Genomic DNA, 18,961 nt, shown 5'->3' with positions numbered 1-18,961 from the left:
CCTCCTTTGCTCCACCGCCCCCACTTTCCTCCACTGAGCCCCGTACCCTGTGACCCCTCCTCTAATGGGCCCCGTCTCCATTCTCCCTCGGTGGCCCCTGCTCAGCGCTCCAAGCGCGCGAGTCTCCGTGGACCGCCCGGGTAGCGCGCGGCCGCCAGGAGGCAGCACCCCCTCGGCGGGGCGGAGCGGGGTGCCCACCCCTCCCCCCGGGGCCTGAGGGACCCCCCTCAGAGCCCGCCCACGCGGGGTGAGGGTGGCTCGGCCCCCCCATGCCCTCCCCCTGGGAGCCGCCCCCGCCCCGCGCGCGCTTCCTGGGTGGGGCCGGGCGGCTTCAAAACCCCCCGCCGCCCGCCCGCGTCCCCACCGCGCGCCACCCAGCCCGCCGGGCCGCCCCGCCTCCGCGCGCGCCGGGCAGCGCCCCGAGGGGCCAGGGGGGACGCCCCCCTCGGGGCACCCCCCGGCGGAGCCGCCAGCGAAGCCGGGCGGGAGGGAGGAAGGCGCTGCCGGGGAGCAGCCCGAGGCCCCAGAGTCTGGGACGAGCCGCCGCCCCCGCCGCCACTGCGGGGAGGAGGAGGAGGAGGAGCGGGAGGAGGGACGAGCCGGTGGAGAGAAAAGGAAAAAAGTTTTGAGACTTTTCCGCTGCCGCTGGGAGCCGGAGGCGCGGACCGCTTGGCGCGGCGCTGCCCCGCGCTGAGGCAGGTCTCGGGGACCCCGGGCCGATCCCCCACGCCCCGCCTCGGACGCTCGCGCGCCCCCTGCCCCCACACGGCGCGTGCCCGGCGCCCCCACTCCGGACCAGCCCTCTGGAGCCGCGACCCGACTCCCGCGAAGACTCGACCCCCGACTCCGGGCGCACCCCCTCCGCCTCCCCCCGCCCCCGCCTCCCCCTAGAGCCCCAGCGCCACCGAGGACCCTCTCGGCTCGGGAACCTGGAGGCAGAATCCTCAGACCCGCCTCAGCTGCCCCTCTCAGGACCGCCCACCTCTGGCACCAGCGCGTCCTCCCCGTCTCTCCCGGGGTCCCGAGACACCACCCCGAGCCTCCCGCCGTCCTCCCAGGGCCAGCTTTGGCCTCGCACCCGCTCACCTTCCCCGAGAGGATCCCCGGCCCCGGCAGGGGCGGGGCCTCCCCTCCTACCCCAGCCCGGCCCGCGCGCTCGGCTGTGCCGGGGGCGCCGCCTCCTCCATGCCGCCCTCGGGGCTGCGGCTGCTGCCGCTGCTGCTGCCGCTGCTGTGGCTGCTCGTGCTGACCCCCGGCCGGCCGGCCGCCGGCCTCTCCACCTGCAAGACCATCGACATGGAGCTGGTGAAGCGGAAGCGCATCGAGGCCATCCGCGGCCAGATCCTGTCCAAGCTGCGGCTCGCCAGCCCCCCGAGCCAGGGCGACGTGCCGCCGGGCCCGCTGCCGGAGACGGTGCTGGCGCTGTACAACAGCACCCGCGACCGGGTGGCCGGGGAGAGGGCCGAGCCCGAGCCCGAGCCCGAGGCCGACTACTACGCCAAGGAGGTCTCCCGCGTGCTCATGGTGGAGTACGGCAACGGTGAGCCGCCGGGCGGGCGCGGGGTGGGGGAGCCCCCAGGGGGCGCCGGAGCGCGGGGTCCCGGGGAGGAAATTCCTGGCCTGGGAACTGCCCGGGGAGAGAGGACCTGCGGAGCGAGGCGCTGGGAGCGCGGGTGGGGGTCCCGAAGGATAAGAGACGAGCCCCCTGCCCCCCAGGTATCTGGTCTCCAAGCGGGAGCAGCCGTGAGCAAAGGAAGCCGCGTCTGGAGCGCGGGGGTCGTGGGGTGGGGGTGGCGGAGAGGGAGCCAGGTTTGGGGGGAAGCGCAGACCCCAGCACTGGGGCAAGCAGAGGCGGAGAATTCAAGGACAGAAAAGCCGCGGGAGGCGGACCCGGGCGGTGCAGGACAGCGGCGCGAAGCCCTTCCCGAGGGCGCGAGGACGGCGCGGCGGGGAGGCGCGGTCAGCGCCGGGCGGAGCGGGACAGGCGCCCGCGGGGGCCGGCAAGCGGGGACTCGCGGGACGCGGCGGGGGTGCGCGGGGAGGCGTCCGGTGTGTTTCGCAAATGGACGTGAGAGGAGGAACCCCGCGGGGGAAGCGCGCTCCGGGAACCTAGCTCTGGATCGTGGGAAGGGGCTCCCGGAGGGGGAGGACGAGCGTGGGAAAAGCGGGCCCGGAGGGGGTCGGCGGGGCGCAGCGCAGCCCTGCTGGGAGCCGCGCCCCCGCCCGCCCGCCCGCGCCCCGCCGGGAGGAAGTGGCCGAGAGGAGCAGCGGAGGGTCGAGGTGGGTGGGTGCGACTCACCAGCTCGGGGTGAGGGAGCCGAGCTGATAGGGGTGAGGACGCCCCACGTGGGTGCCACGCGCGGGGGAGGAGCCTGCGCGCCCGGAAGGGGGAAGGAGGACCCCGCGCCGCTGCAGGCTCCGCGCCGGGCCCCTCAAGCCCTAGTTCCTCTCCCCGAGGCCGGGGAAACCCCAGCGTCCGGCCACCGCGCCCTACCAACCCCCCTTTCCTTCCCGTGCCCGGGGGGCGGGGGATGGCGCGCGCGGGGCCTGGGGCGAGACGAGGCAGGTCGGTCCCCGCCCTCGCGGCCGAGGCGCCTCGGGCTGAGCTGCCGCCGGGCCGGCCTGGTCGGCGCCCACGCGGGGACCCGGCGTCCCGTGTGGCCTGGAGACTTGGGGGGCGGCCCCCCAACTTTCACTTTCTCTGTTGGGCGCTACGCTTGTGGGGCCCCAGCTCATTCACGCACCCAGTTTGTGACTCGAGCCAGATGACGCTCCTGCCTCCCCACGGCTGTGTCTCACCGTTTCTCGGCAGAGATTTCTCTACCAGATACTCCCCCCTCCCAGACGGTGCCCCTCCCGCCCCCAAACCCTGCCTCTCTCCCGCTGTGTGTGTTCCCCGTCTCCCTTCCCGTCCCTCTGGCCTCCCCCTCAGTCTCTCTGCCCCTGTAGGGGTCCCCCGTTTCTCTCTCCATCTCTCCTGGGGGTAGGGGTCCCCGTGCGTGCTTTTCCTCCTCTGCAGCCCAGCCCCACAGACGCGAGCCGCCTCCCGGTGTCCGCCTGCACCCATCCCTCTCCAGCCTTTCCTGCTCCTCCTTTCCCTTTCCCCCTATCGCTCGGTCCCAGCCTCTCTACCCTTCCTTTGGGGTTTGCTGAGTTGCCACCAGGTGAAGATAGGGCTTCTTTGCTGGGGAACCTCAGGGCTGACCCAAGGGGAACAGGAGTAGGGGCCCTCGGAGGGGGTTTCCTCCGCCCTTTCTCATCAGATTCTGCCTCAACCGCTTGGACACCAACCACCGCAGAAGCCAAAAAGAGTTACTCAAATTGACCGAGTTGGTCCTATCCCCCTCATCCCAGCCTCTTCCTAATTTTCTCCCCCTCCATTCCCAGCTATCCCTATCTAGAATGAACTTTGCCTTCTCTAGCCAGCTGATGGAGAGAATTAAGGGAGGAAGCAATTAATAGTAATAATAATATCACATTAGCAGGAAGCAGCATAGCCTGGGGTTAAGAGCAGTCTTTGGAACCAGGCTGTCTCCGATTGAACTTCCCCTCTGCAGCTCCTTAGTCATGTGACCTTGTGCAAATTACTTAATCTCTTCGTGCCTCAGCTTCCCCATCTATAAAATGGGTATAATGATAGTATCTTCCTCATGGGCAAGTTGTGAGGCTTAATCGTCTTAACCCTTGTAAAGTGCTTTGAAGAGCGCCTGGCCCATAAGGGTGCTCTCTCTAACACGTTAGCCCCAGGTGTATGCTCACTGCTACATGCTTTACCTGCAGTGTCTCACTTCATGCTGTCATCCCGCAGCGTGTCCTTGTTTTACAGAGGAGTATCCGGCAAAGAGAGAGGAATTCACTTGCCCACAGTTGCACAGCACTTCAGTTACGAGAGTCTGGTTTGGGAGGCAGGGAGCTTGGTATCACTGCTGGGTCCCTAGGAATGACAGGAAACAAGGGAGGGAATGAGAGTCACCCAGGCCCCCAGAGCTGGAAGACAGCAGAGACACAAATGCCCTTGATCCCTACGCTGCACTTTAACTGGCATTTGAGGCTCCAAGCACTGGGGGAGGCCTGAGCAAGCAGAATAGCCCCTTTGGTGGCAGCCTCGTCCCCACTGGGCATTTCACACATAATGGGAGAAAAGGACCCCACTTTGCAGAGGAAAGCAGACCCAAGAGAGGAACCCACTGGCTCAAGGTCACACAGTTTTGAAGTGTCAGGCAGACTCAATAACATCCAGTCCCTGCTCTTAGATTTGGGGTGTGCCAGCAACCTCGCTTCTGCCAACCCCCTGACATCCCATCTCTGCTCCTTCCTCCTAGAAATCTATAAAAAAATCAAGTCTGGCTCTCACAGCATATACATGCTCTTCAACACGTCAGAGCTCCGGGAAGCGGTGCCTGATCCCTTGTTGCTGTCCCGGGCAGAGCTGCGCCTGCAGAGGCAAAAACTGAACACAGAGCAGCGCGTGGAGCTGTACCAGGTAGGGACCCACGCTCTAGGGTGGATGGCGGGGCTGGGCCAAGCGGGCCACTGGCGGGGGTTGGGGGGGGGCACAGGGCCCACATACATAGAGCCTGAAGGACAGAGGAGCACGGAGCTTTCTGGGACTTTCAGACTCTTAGCTCCTGAGAATGTTAAACATTGGGAAGGCAGGAATCACAGAGGAGCTGCACTCGAAGAACGCAGAATTCTTGAAAGTTGGAAATTCTGGAAAGGTCGGAGGATCAACCCTATGTCAGGGTGGTGGCTGCTAGCCACAGATGGCCATTTAAGTTGATTAAAAATTAGATAAAAGCAAACATTCAATCCCTCAGCCTCACTGGCCATATTTCAAGTGCCCCGTGCTCACTTGTGGTTCGCGGCAGCTATTTTGGACGCCACAGATAAAGGACATTTCCTACGTCACAGAAAGTTCTCGTGGCTAGCACTGCTCTAGAAGATTCGTAGTCTCCAGGAAGTCTTGGACCTCTGGAAGGGCTGGAGTCCCCAGAAGGTTAGGCGACCTAGAACCCATGTCCCAGGGAACACTGGGCTTGATGGTAGATATTAGACCCTTCACAAGAGCACTTCGTTGTTAACTTCCGGGAGTCCAGAGAATTCAGCGTCAAGCTGCCAGCCCCTGGGGACCCTTCCACACCCTGTCAGCCATCTGCAACATGTGCTTTGTGGCATGCCAGACTCCTGGGTGTGTAGAACATTCATCTAGAATGTGTTAATTCTTGGGGAGCTGTGGCGCACTGAAGCTACAAGCCCCTAGAAGGGTGTAGACTCTCAGAATTCTGGGTATCCGAATTGACTGAACTCAGGATGTCTGCTGGAGAATCTAGCACTGTGGGCTCTCCAGGTGGAAGGGGACCTGGCATTTTACCCATGCGGAAACTGAGGCCTGGAAATAAGAAAGGAATTCCCCGTGACCCTGCAGGGTATGGAGGCAGAGACTGGGCTCCCCCAGTGCCTCGACCTCAGACTGGGGAACTTAACCTCTCTTCTCAGTGGCACTGGGGGGAGGAAGTGGCAACATCTACCCATTGTCTCACCCCCATTCATCATCCCCCAGAAATATAGCAATAATACCTGGCGCTACCTCAGCAACCGGCTACTGGCCCCCAGCGACACGCCGGAGTGGCTGTCCTTTGATGTCACTGGAGTTGTGCGGCAATGGCTGAGCCACGGAGGTGAGGACTGCTTGTCCACCCCACCCCTCTTTGGTAATGAGGTTGACTCCATTGTTTGTCCCGGGGCTGCCCTGCCTAGTACCCCCCCCACCACATTGGTGTCACAGAGCCAAGTCGTGGCCCTCCTCCCAGACACTAACCTGCGAGACTAATGACTAATTCATTTCCTGAGCACCTGCCCTCTGCTGGGTGATGCTGGGGACACAGCAGTGACCCAAACAGCCCCACCCACGCCCTCATGGACTTCATAGTCCATTGCTGAGGGCTGGGGACAGGACCTGAAACTCAGGTAGTAATGACCCAAAATGGACAGGGCTGTGCTGGGGACCAGTCCAGGCGGTGCCTGACCTACTCCTCAGGGAGGGCTTCTTGGAGGAGGGGACATCAAAACTGATGTCTAAAGGATGACTGGACCCACACAGGAAAAGAGGAGTAAGAGCGTTGGAGGTAGTTGGGACAGTTGTGTAAAGGCCCTGAGTACAGGAGAAGCTGACAACTGCAGTCTGCTGGGAAGAGAACTGACTGTCCTGGCTATTCCATGGCACCCACATCTCCCTTCCTGATCTCACTCTTCCACATGATCCCATTCAACAAGTGCCCATAGATTCCAGCTCTGTCCACTCCTGTGCTAGGGATGTGTCTGGGGACAAGAGTAAGGACCAAGATGGCGTCTCAGCTCTGCCTTCATGAAGCCAGCAGTTGCCAAAGCCCTAGCAGTCATTGATGACCCCAAGGATCAGGACCAGGATGGGGGAGGCCCTTCGTGCTGTGGGAGCCCAGAGCAAGCACCCAGACCCATCTGCAGGAAGCATCGTGGAGGGCTTCCTGGAGGAGGGTGATTGTGTTGTGACTCATGGGATGAGTGGTAGTTTGGCCAGATGAGAAGATGGGGCTTAGGGAGCAGGTGGGTTTGGGAGGCGTATCCTGGACCACTGGGAAAAGGCTATGTGGGTCATTGAATCCAGAGCACCTGGCATAGGGCTCAGTCAAAATGTCCCTTCACTCATCTCTCCATTTCTCCCACAGCTGCCCCATGCCTTACAGCTTCCAGTCTGTAAATTGAGCAGCTGGCTGAGGAGGAAAGATGATAGATACATAGTATTTAGCTCAGGGCTTGGCACCTGGTAGGACTCAGTACATGTTTGTTTTTGCAACTCTGGGCCAGGCCCAAGAAAACAAAGATCTCTGCCCCCATGCAGCTGGCTTCCCACTGGGAAAGAGAAAGAAATAGCCAAATATGAGGAGAAAATAAAGTGATATTACCTTGGGGAGTAGGGGTATCCTGGAGGGCCTCTCTGAGGAAGTGACTGTAGAGTGGAGACTTGAAGGAGAAGGAGGCTGCGAGGCAGAGGACTGCAGGAGAGGATCCTCTGGGTGGTGAGGCCCATGTTCACACCCTCCCCTCTCCTCACTCCAGCAGGGGAAATAGAGGGCTTTCGACTCAGTGCCCACTGTTCCTGTGACAACAGCAATAACACACTCCAAGTGGAAATCAACGGTGAGGCCCGCCTCCTCGACTCCTGTGCTGTGTTCTGCGTGTTCTGTGAGCCCCTCTTTCCCACCAGCTCATTCTTGTGTATATATATCCTCCCTCCCCTGCACCTCACCACATGCCCCCCCACCATCCACCCCTCTGAGAAAGTGTGTCCTCCCCCTACCCACTTCCCATTTATCCATCTGAGAGTCTGTCTACATGTCTCCCCCACCCCCTGACTCCCAAACCAAAGCAGGGTTCAGCTCCAGTCTCCGGGGCGACCTGGCCACCATTCGTGGCATGAACCGGCCTTTCCTGCTCCTCATGGCCACCCCGCTGGAGAGGGCCCAGCACCTGCACAGCTCCCGGCACCGCCGAGCCCTGGACACCAACTACTGCTTCAGGTAAACCTTGTGGCTTCCCCTGAAGGCTTCCAGCCAGGTGCGACTGCTGCCTGCTGACCCACTGCTTTGAGTTGGGCACTGGCTGGTGCAATGCTGGTCCGGTGCCCCCTTCAACCTGGTGACCTCAAGGGATGAGGGCTGAGTCCTAGAACGCTGGGACCTGCAAACTGGGAGTCTTAAAATATTGCAGTCAGGTCACCTCCTAGCTGGTATGCTGGAATCAGAGACTTAGAATGTTGAACATCGCCTTTGGTGGAATTTAGGGCTGGAAGGTCACTGTGTTAGATTCCTATACGCTTGGCAGGTGGGGATTCTAGGATGCTAGAATCCATTCTTCCTTACTGAAATCTGAAAACGCTGGGTGCAGGGAAAGCAAGATTGATAGAACCCTAGAATATGAACACTCAGAATTGGAAGATTGCCCAGCTTGGGTTTCTATACCACTGGCAGATTCTATACCACTCCAACTGTGAGCCCCTCTTTCCCACCAGTTCATTTCTGTATATATATCTCCTCTCTACCCTGCACCTCCACGCAGGAGGGCTGGACTCAGCGCAGTAGAATCCTGTATTAAAATATTAGCATCAAGGCCTCCCTGGTGGCACAGGGGTTCAATCTCAGCAGTATCATGTCATTGCCACTGTAGCACGGGTCTGATCCCCAGCCAGGGAGGTGACCCACATGGCACAGCAGACCTCTCCTGTCTTACCTGCTGCGCCCCTCAGCAGTGTATTTCAGTCGATCCACCTGTTCTGCTCCCCACTCTGTCTCTGGTGAATCCTCTCACCCACCACACCTCTGGCCTACACCCCAGTTCTTGTACACATAAAAAAAGTTAGCATCAAATGTTGGCACTGGGAAAAGCCAGGAGATGGGTACCCTAAAACACCAGGACATGGTGTTGGGGTGCTGGGATCTTAGAAAGTGGGAGCATGTACCTCTTCAGGGATGGGCTCAGAGTTGTGGAATGTTGGAATGTGGTATTGAAATCCCGGAATTCAAGAAGGCCAAGGTCCTGGAGAATCAGAATGTGGGAGTGCTAGAACGCTGGAAATGCTGTTGGAGGGTTGGAGTCTTGAGATGCTGAAGTAGCTCATTCTATCAAAGTTGAAAACTGGGGCCTCCCTAGTGGCCTAGGAGTTAAGTCTCAGCACTATCACTACCATGGCCTGAGTTCGATCCCCCGGCAGGTAGCTAACCCACTTATAGCGCAGACCTCTCCTGTCTCTCCCACTGCTCCCCTTAGCAGTGTATTTCAGTGGATCCACCTGAAATGTTCTGCTCCCCATTCTGTCTCTGGTGAATCCTCTCACCAAACACCCTCCCTCCCCCCGCAACACACACACTCCGCACCTCTGGCCTACACTCTAGTTCTTCTATGCAAAAAAACAAAAACAATGTTAGGAGTTTAGGTTGCTCTAATGCTAAAATTCAGAGTTAGGATGTTTATAAATTTAGAGCAATAACAGGACACTGCTCTCCACTGCATATTACCTTTTTAATGTAATTAAAATTTTAAATTGAGATAATATTGGTTTTAGGCACTATAGGAATTAAGAGTATAGGGTCACAGCTTTCCAGTGTATGTTCCCATACCCCTCCCACCACCAAGGCATACATGTAGTCCTCCACGTAGTCCATTATGCGCCCTCCCCCTTTGGTAGCCTCAAGTCCACAGTCAAATTTCTAGCATTTGTTACTGGTTTGGTTTTGTCTCACCCTTTGCTTTGTCCCTCTGTGTTCCACATCTAAATGCCACCATCCGGTATTTGTCTTTATGTCCGTTCAGCTTCATTTTCTCCAGTTTCATCCCTGTTGTCGCAAATGACAAGAGTTTATCTTTTTTATAGCTGAGTAATATTGTGTTGTCTGTACACATACTGTATCTTCCTAAATCTCTCATTTGTCTTTGAGCACTTAGGTTGTTTCTATACCTTGGCTGTGGTAAATAGCGCTGCATTGAACATAGGAGTGTCTATATTCCTTCAAATTAGTGTTTTTGCATTCTTCGGGCAGGCAGATACCTAGGAGTGGAATTGCTGGGTCACATGGTAGATCTATTTTTAACATTTTGAGGATCTGCCAAGCTGTTTTCCACAGGGGCTGGACTGGTCTATAGTCCCAGCAGCAGTGTACCAGGGTTCCTTTTTCCAACACTTGTTTCTGTGTATAGTTTAAGGGTGCCTCTTGGCTTTGTTTCTGTTTGTTAGTTTGTTTGTTGCTTATAAGAACTGGGGTGTAGGCCAGAGGTGCTGGGAGGGTAGAGGGGGGCAATGATAGGGTTCACCAGAGACAGAATGGGGAGCAGAACAGGCAGATCTACTGAAATACACTGTTGAGGGGAGTGGTAGGGAGACAGGAGGGGTCTGCTGTGCCTTGTGGGTCAGCTCCCTGGCTGGGGATTGAACTCAGGTTGCAGAGGGTCACCTGGAGGGCTTGTGACATGTGATCATGGCCTCCCACCCCCAGTTTCTGATTCAGTGAGTCTGGAGTGTGGCCCAAGAATCTGCATTTCCCACCAGTTCCCAGGCCACGCTGCTGCTGGTGCAGAGGCTGCAGGTAGAGAACTGCTGAGTTGGGTAATAGCACCACAGATTGTTCGGATATTCAAACCCAGGCACCCCAGCCTGTTGGATGGGATGTTAAAAATTGTTCTGGACAGTGATTCTTCCTCTTGGAGGAGTCCAGGACCCCCCTGAGACGCCAAAGGGCATCTCCCCCTAGAAAATGGCCCACTTAGACACGTATGTGCATATGGTTTCAGGGGCTCAGGCTCCTCCCTGAGTTTGTACCTGGACTTCCTCTCCTCTCCTAGGCCAGTAGGTTGACAACACCCTAATTTGAGCCCCTACCCTCTCAGCTTTTTTTTTTTAAGATTTATTTATTTATGCATATAAGAGCTGGGGTATAGGCTAGAGCTGCTGGGGGTGAAAGGATTCACCAGAGACAGAGTGGGGAACAGAACAGGCAGATTGACCGAAGTACACTGCTGAGGGGAGCAGCAGGCGAATCAGGAAAGTTCTGCTGTGCCATGTGGGCAACTGCTCCCTGGCCGGCTAGGGAATCGAACTTGTGTTGGAGAGGCTGCAGACAACTTCATAGGTTGCGTCTTAACCCCTTGCACCACCAGGGAGGCCCCCCTCTCATCTTTGATGGGGAAACAGGCCCAAGCAGATTGGCTAGGGCCAAGGCTCAGCTTACAGAGGTCTGTTTCCTGACTCCCTTCTCAGAGCACTGTAGCTCTTGGGTCTGGCATCAGGGCCTTGCCCACCTCTGCTGGAATGGACCCTGTCTCAGCTGGGTAGCTGAGACCACAGGCTATGGGCAGCACAGAGTCAGCTGTGAACTGGCCTTGAGCTTCGCCACTACTCCCCACGTGAGCAGGCTATGTCCCCAAAAAGGGGACACTCTTCTCTGAGTGTCCCTTTATTCATCCTTCAAGTGGGAGTAATAATAATAAGGCCTGCCTCAAAACCTGAAGGGCTTTGAAATGAATTGATTCATTCTCTGTTGAATGAATCACAGAAAGTGATCTGGATTTAAAAATCAGAAATGGGGCCTCCCCAATGGCAGAGCAGTTGAGCGCTGGGTTGTGAAGCTGCCCACACCCTCTGCAGTGCCGATTCAATCCCTGGCTGCCAGGCGAGCGTCCCACGTGGCACAACAGACCTCTCCTCCGGCCTGCTGCTCCCCTCAGTGGTGTACTTCATCAGTCTGCCTGTTCTCCACTCTGGCTCTGGTGAATTCTCTCACCTTCCCGTGCTTCTGACTGTACCCAGTGCTTATATAAAAATAAATAAATTTTAAAAAAATTTAAAAAAAAATCAGAAATGGAAATACCCTATGACCCAGCAGTCCCACCCTTTTGTGTGTGTGTGTGTGTGTGTAAAAACTGGGGCATAGGCCAGAGGTGCAGGGAGCAGGTTGGGGGGTGAGAGGATTCACCTGAGACAGCGTAGGGATCAGAACAGACGGATCTACTGAAATACACTGCTGTGGGGAGCAGAGGGCAAGACAGGAGAGGTCTGCTGTGCCACATGTGGGTCAGCTCCCTGGCTGAGGATCGAACATCAGGCTGTAATGATGATAGTGCTGAGCATTCACCCCGAGGCTACCAGGGAGGCTCCAGCAGTCCCACTCTTGGGTGTCAATCCAAAGTACTGAAAACATCAACTTAAAAAATTATATGCCCTACAGTGTGGACTGCAGCACTATTTACAATAACCAGGACATCAAAGCACCCTAAGTGCCCATGAAAAAAGGGTGGGATCAATAAGATATGGGATCTTGGTATGTGATCCCACAATACCATGGGATTTATTTATTTATGCATACAAGAGCTGGGGTACAGGCTAGAGCTGTTGGGGGTGAAAGGATTCACCAGAGACAGCGTGGGGAACAGAACAGCAGATTGACCAAAGTACACTGCTGAGGGGAGCAGCAGGCAGGCAGGAGCAGCCACGGGAGGGAGGAAATGTTGCCACTTAGAGCAAAAAAGAAGGAGATGGAAGAAATGATGTGTATAAAAGCAGGTCAGAATGATGCCAAACATTGAATGTTTACATAGTGGACAATTCGAGAAAGCTAAATACTTGAAAAACTACTGGAGGGCCTCCGATCCCCAGCCAACTAGGGAGCTACCCACATGGTACAGCAGACCTCTCCTGACTCACCCGCTGCTCCCCTCAGCAGTGTATTTCAGTCAGTCTGCCTGTTCTGTTCCCCATTCTGTCTCTGGTGAATCCTCTCAGCCCCCGCACCCCACCTCTGGCCTGCATCCCAGTTCTTGTATGCATAAATAAATCTTTTTTTAAAAATTTAAAAAAAGATTTTTTTTCCCACATCAAATAAGGGCATTTTCATATTCTCTTATATTATCGTAATGTCACTGCTATACAGAATGGAATCAAATCACTTGGTTTGACCTTTTGGAAAGGTGGATGGTCAGGAGGGACTCTAAGGAAATGACACCCCTTTCTATAGCTGATAGTTACTGAGCACCAGCTGCGCGCCAGGCAGCGTCATAGCCTCCTAGGTGAAGGATACGTGAACGTCCATTTAAATGAAGCAGAGACCAGCCAGTGTGGACTGTCTGGGAATCACAAGTCAGGCAAAGGGAACAGCAAGTACAAAGGCCCCATTACTGTGTTTTAGGAGCAGGGAGGATGCCCTGTGGCTGGAGTGGAATATGGGTGGGGGAGAGGGGCCTTAAGATTAGCACATGGGCCTCCCTGGTGGCACAAGGGGTTGGGCACTGCACTATGGGGCAATCCATGGCCTCTGAAGTATGAGTTCGATACCTGGCCAGCCGGGGAGCTGACCCTCATGGCACAGCAGACCTCTCCTGGCTCGCCTGCTGCTCCCCGTAGTGGTGTGTTTTGGCCAGTCTGCCTGTTCCGTTCCCCACTCTGTCTCTGATGGATCCTCTCACCCCCTGCATCTCTGGCCTGTGCCCCAGCTCTTGTGTGCATGCGTGAATGAATCTTTAGGAAAAAACAAAACAAAACAAAAAACAATCCAATGTGTTTTAAAAAAAAAAGATTAGCCACATCCACGAGCACCTTGTGGGTTCATGGGGAGACTTGGGCATTTGCCCTGAGGTGGAGCCATGTTTGGAGGAGAGGAAGGACATGACTTTGGGGGGGACATGTGATCTCCGAGGGCAGGGATTTGTCTGGTTTATGCTGAGCGTCCCGCAGACACACAGTAGTAGAGCAAGCATTTGTTGCACAGATAGAAGGCACTGGAACACGTGGGGGTGTACTTTGTTTTTTGTGTTCCAGTGTGTGAATATGCCGTGCTTTATTCAGCGTCCCCTGAGGGTGGTCACTTGGCTTCTCAAGGTTTGTTTTGAGCATTGCATGAGATAATGTTTATTATGATGCTCTTAACACAGTGCTTGACTGGAAGAGATGTGTTATCAGTGCTCGTGATAATTATTATTATGATTGCTGTCGTTATTATCACAGTGGGTGCTGGGGAGGCCGAGATGGAACAGTGCTGGGTGGCAAGGCAGTGTGAAACACACACACACACACACACCCCAGAAGGGCCATGCCCTGCCCCTGGGACAGCCCCTAGACCTCCTGACCTGGGTTACCCCCTGTCCTGCAGCTCCACAGAAAAGAACTGCTGTGTGCGGCAGCTTTACATCGACTTCCGCAAGGACCTGGGCTGGAAGTGGATCCACGAGCCTAAGGGCTACCATGCCAACTTCTGCCTGGGGCCCTGCCCCTACATCTGGAGCCTGGACACACAGTACAGCAAGGTGCATCTACCCTGGGTGCCAGGAGTGGGCTGGAGAAGCAGGAGCTGAGGGAGTGGAGGGAGAGAGAGGGGTAAAATTGTAGCTATATTGACAAAATGGGGGGAAACAGTCTAGGAGGCAGAGGGAGACAGAAATAGGGTAGACCCAGGGGCTAGAGTAACTGGGTGGAAGATGCAGGGAGATGGAACAGAGCATCGCAGAGACCAAAGGAGAGAGAAAAGGGCAGCCACAGATTGGTATAGAGTGACAGGGAGGATGGAAACAGAAAGACAAAGACTGACATACAAGGCAAGAGTGGAGAACGGGGAGAAACCGAGGTTGAGAAGAAAGACTGGGATAAGGCAGACATTGGTGGTTGGTCGGGCGAGGCCGGTGGGTGTAGTGGGGAACCCCCCCACCCCCCCCACCCCGTCACCCCGACCCTGACCCACCTGCTCGTCCGTCCGCAGGTCCTGGCCCTGTACAACCAGCACAACCCGGGCGCGTCGGCAGCGCCGTGCTGCGTGCCGCAGGTGCTCGAGCCGCTGCCCATCGTGTACTACGTGGGCCGCAAGGCCAAGGTGGAGCAGCTGACCAACATGATCGTGCGCTCCTGCAAGTGCAGCTGAGGCCCCGCCCCGCTCGCAGGCCCCACCCGCAGGCCCCGCCCCCGGCAGGCCCGGCCCCGCCCCGCCCTCCGTGCGGGGCTTTATTTAAGGACACAGCCCCCCAAACCCACCTGGGGGACCATTAAAGGTGGAGAGAGGACTGGGGTCTCTGTGTCATTGAGCGCCTGACTGGGGTCTCCCCGACGAGCATTTGCCCTGAATGTCCGCTCCCCCTGCCTCCTCCTGTCTCTCCACCATCCACTTGGCCCTCCTGGCAGAAACTCTGGGCTGGTGGTGTCTGCAGGTGCCCGTCCAGGTGCAGGGGATCTGTGGTGAAAGCTAGTTAGGGCTATTTATTGAGCACGCTGGCCCCGTTCTAAGTGCCTTGTATCAACTAATTTAATCGCCATAGCTAAGACATAGGGGTTCTGATAACACCCACTTTCAAGGTGAAGAAGCCCAGAGCTTAAGGGTAAAGCCCTGCCCACCAGGACCCACTTTCTGGGTGGGAGACAGACCTGATAGGTGGCAGGAAGATAGGGAAGCAGGATAGAGAGAGATGGCTCTGGGGAGGAGGGCAGGCTTCCTGAAGGAGGAGGCATTTGAGACTTGAGGGAAGCCAAGGAGGAAAGCCCTGTGGCGGGAGGGTGGAGGAAAGTGTTCTTGGTAGGAGGAGGACACAAAAGCAAAGGCTTGGAAGTGAGGATGAAATTGGGGTGAGCTACACAGTGAGCAAGAGGCCAGTGTGGTTGGGAGGGAACGGGCAAGGGGAGGGCGTTGGGAGCTGAGTCAGATCCGTAACACTCGCAGGCCAGAGCAGTAATAACAATTCTCCATGCCAGGTATGAATCTACTAGCTCACGGCATTCTCCCCGCAACCCGGCAGAGCAGGGGTTGGCGAACCACGGCCTGCTGCCTGTCTCTGTAAATAAAGTTTTATTGGAGCATAGCCACGCTTATTCGTTTACCTCTCGTCTATGGCTGTTTTAATGCTACCAGTGCCGGATTAAGTAGAAACTATGCAAAGCCAAAAATATTTACCATCTGGCTCTTTATAGGAATAACTTGACGACTCCTGCTATGCAGACCATTTGATCGCAGATGGGAATATAGAGGCACAGAGGTTAAATTACTCATTAAGGTCACAAAGCTAGGAAGCAGAGGAGCTTGGAGTGCTTCTCGGGCCACACCAGGCCTGTGGGAACCTGTGAGAACTTGCCTCTGAAGGATATGGGAGCCATGAGGGTTCTCAACAGAGGAGGGTGTGATTTGACTTGGGTGCTCAGAGGGGCCCTCAGCCTGATGGGGGAACGCAGACTGGATGTGGGGGGGGGTCACTGCCAGAAGACCAGTAGCCCAGATGAGAGGTGACAGTGACCTGAGCCAGGGTGGGCTTCTCTGTTGCCTCCCCCCATCTGCTGTGGTCTGGCTTATGAATTCTCTCCTGCTGCTTTCTCCAGTTTTCAGGTTCCCCTCTTTCTCCCTGGTTTTAGTTTTCCTTGTGTCCCTGGCCTCCTCGGGACCTCTGTCCTGCTACCCTGCCCAGTGATCGCCCAGCTGGGATGTGTGTGGACGGGGCAAGTGCTGTGCTTCCTCTGTGGCTTGGCTTGGGTGAGTGGGTTCTGGGGTGGCCCAGTCCAGCCTAGGCATGGAAATGGGGTTATTCCCCCCTAGCCCTAAGTCTGGGAGCAGGGGGTGGGGGTGAGATGAGCCAGAATCTTATGTAAGGACACGTCACATCATCACAGCCTCCTGGGTGGAGACTGGCCCAAGGACCCCCTGACGATGTGGCACAGTACACATGCTCACTCGCATCAGAGGCTCCCATGTGGGCTGTGTCCCAGAGCCGCACTGACAACCTCCTAGGCAAAGCTGCCAGGGTCACACTGGCTCCTGCATGCTTACTGGGGCACGACACGGGCAGAGACTTCCACAGGGACACAGCAAAACATGACCACGCAGATACATTCCGAAGGCCACTTCACGAGCGCCATACACCAGACACATCCGGAGCCGGTGTCACCACGCACAGACACACCTCGAGGCAGCAGAGCCCCGTCAGGAAGTGAAACAGGCTCTGGCTGGGTCCCACCAGCAGTTACACAAACATCCTCCATGGGGTCACAGTCCCAAACAGGCCCGGTGCGCACGCACACGACCCAACACGTCACAGTCCCACCCAGACCCACACCACACACGGAGATCTGACACATCACGGTCACACACTGCCAGTGGGTCGTGCCCACTCAGTCTGCTGTCTCTGGCCCCACGCGCTCAGGCCTGGGGAGTCCCCCACGGCCTGACAGACGGGAGCTGACCCCGGCACACCCAGACACCCTGTCAGATCCCAGACGAGTGGCTCCCACACATCCAGACACACCCCCCCACCCCAGGTCGAGGCCCTCACACGCCCAGCTCGTGCCTATCAAGGCCCCAGGACAAGTCCTGGCCGGTGGCGCACATGGCAGGGCTGCCCAGCCCTCGCCCCGCCCTCATGACACACCCCGCCCACCTGCCCAGGGCCATGGGTGAGCTGGCACGGCCCATCCGGGAAGGGAAACTTGCAGGTTCAGCACCTTCCCCAGGGCCTCCTGCGCTGCCTCTGCTCTGCCACCCTGGCACCCCTGGCTCTGCTGGGTGGCCGGGTCCAGTCGGGACAAGTCAGCCCCGGCCCACAGCCAACCTCTGGGGCGGGACAGGGGGTTTGGGGCGCCCTGCACCCCTCCCCCGCCTCTGTAGGCAGCCGGGGCGGGGAGGGAAGTTGTGGGGGGAGCTTGGGTTCCGGCTGGAGCCCCAGCTTCCCGTCCAGCCCCCAAGGGGCAGGAAGCAAGGCCGGGGGAGGCCAGCTCAGGCCTTCCTGCCCCCTCCCCCAGACAGGCCTAGGACCTGGGTCAGTGAGAGGTGGGGCGGATGAGATCAGAGAGGGGAAGCCCCTTCTCTCTACATCTCTGGACTTCCACAGTGTGGGTGTCTTTCGTGTTTCTAATGTGAACTGAATGTGTTCAGGCCCCTTGTGAGTGAGTCTGCAGGCTCTGTGGTGTCTTAGCAGACACATCAGTTGGGTGCCCGTGGGCTGTGTTGGATGGGGTATGGGGGTGTTATTTTCAATACATGTGTGTGTGTGGCCCACGCATGTTCAGCTCCATGTGGTTGCGATGGGGCCGTGTTTGGTTTGCACATCTGCTTTTTGCGTTGCTGCTGTTCGAGCTGGCATGTGCTCCGTGGCTTCTGTTGGACTCAGCAAATCTATGTGTATGAGTGGGTCATATCTCTGGGATGTGTTGTGTTTCTAATTTTTTTCTCCACAACTTTGTTGTTCTTCTCGGGGTGCAAATTTGCACATTCTTAATGTGAGTTTGTGTGTCCGTGGGCGAGCTGTTTCTAGGTCATGTTTTGTGATGCGTGTGCTGCTGGCATCTGGCGTGTATCATGTGGATGTGATCCGCTGTCGTCCTCCCAGTGCGGATGTGTCTGTGTCCACCTCAGGGGTGGGTGGTCTCAGCCTTGGTGGGTGTCTTTGAGCAGGTGGTGTCTGCATTTTATGTCCTCACACGTGGGTTGGTAGCTTCAGTGTATGAGTCTCAGGGTCACCTTCCAGGGCTTTCTGGGCATGGCTGGTGTTTTCAGGGGAGGGGGCCATTGTGTGTTCCCACGGAAGCCACTGGCATCCCGTGCAACGTACCTGGTGGCCTCTGTGCTGAGTGGAGGCTACAGCTGTGGCGCGTCCCCTTGCTGGCTGGTGCCACGCTGGCTCGGGGCTGGCTGTGGCGGGCAGGGCAGGGCAGGGGCTGCGGTGGGCACTGGACCTGCGCCCGGCCTGGGTATAAATATCCCGGGCTGCCGGCGGCTGTGTTTACTCGGGCCCAGCCCGGGGGCGGCAGCAGCCGGGCAGGTCCCGGGGGCGGGGGTGACCAGGCCACAGCACAGACACTTCCTTCTGGCCAGACAGGCCACAGCCTTGCTGCCCCCTCCTACTCTTCTTCTGAATGGGGGCAAGGCAGTGACCCCTCACTCTGGGCTCCTAGGGCCACCAGTGAACCTCTGACCTGGACATCCCTGCTGGGCTTGCCAGGGTCTGGGAGACACAAGAGAGGACAGAGACTGAGATGGGGGGGGGGCGGGGGGTGCTGAGAGACAGCCAGGAGAAGGGTAGGAAAAAATGAGGGCAAAGAGGAGGAGCAGGGTAGGAGGGAGACTCCCCAGAGAAAGGCCTGGGAAGCAGGCTTCCAAGACAGTGGCCAACACAGAGGCTGAGCTGGAGGGAATGACAAGGAGGGCACGGGAGGGGAGATGGAGGGGGGGAGAGGAGGCAGAGGCACTGGAACACTGGAAAACTGAGGGAGGAGAGGGGCGCTGACAAGATGGGGAAACACTGGGGAACGGGAAAAATAAGAACTGAGAGGGAGTAAGGCAGAGGGACAGGAAGGAGGTGAGAAGCAGGGAGGCAGGAGGGCATGGGGAGGAGCGGGGAGTTACTTTTGGCTTTGGCAGGATGCACAGAGGTGTCAGACGCGGGGTTGGGGGGGTGGTGGCCAGGAGGACAGACAGGA

General features: G+C 57.4%; 1 protein-coding gene across 2 annotated transcripts; it reads left to right on the top strand.

Annotated features, from left to right (window-relative positions):
* Positions 1 to 1,185: 1,185 nt before the first annotated feature.
* Positions 1,186 to 14,490, top strand: TGFB1 (transforming growth factor beta 1). Of its 2 annotated transcripts, none has more exons than XM_037516629.2 (7): positions 1,186 to 1,540; positions 4,323 to 4,483; positions 5,561 to 5,678; positions 7,096 to 7,176; positions 7,409 to 7,556; positions 13,671 to 13,824; positions 14,274 to 14,490. In XM_037516629.2, exons 1-7 carry the CDS (start codon positions 1,186 to 1,188, stop codon positions 14,430 to 14,432), a joined length of 1,176 nt encoding a protein of 391 aa, XP_037372526.1. In that variant the 3' UTR covers positions 14,433 to 14,490. The 2 variants fall into 2 exon arrangements, with proteins under 2 accessions (XP_037372526.1, XP_037372525.1); XM_037516628.2 differs by having other exon boundaries at positions 7,406 to 7,556.
* Positions 14,491 to 18,961: the final 4,471 nt, after the last annotated feature.

Source organism: Talpa occidentalis, unplaced genomic scaffold, assembly GCF_014898055.3.
Source record: "Talpa occidentalis isolate TD23 unplaced genomic scaffold, MPIMG_talOcc4v2.1 talOcc4.17, whole genome shotgun sequence".
Lineage (NCBI taxonomy): Eukaryota > Metazoa > Chordata > Mammalia > Eulipotyphla > Talpidae > Talpa > Talpa occidentalis.
Note: the sequence above shows the minus strand (reverse complement) of the source record. Positions and strands in the feature narration are given on the sequence as shown.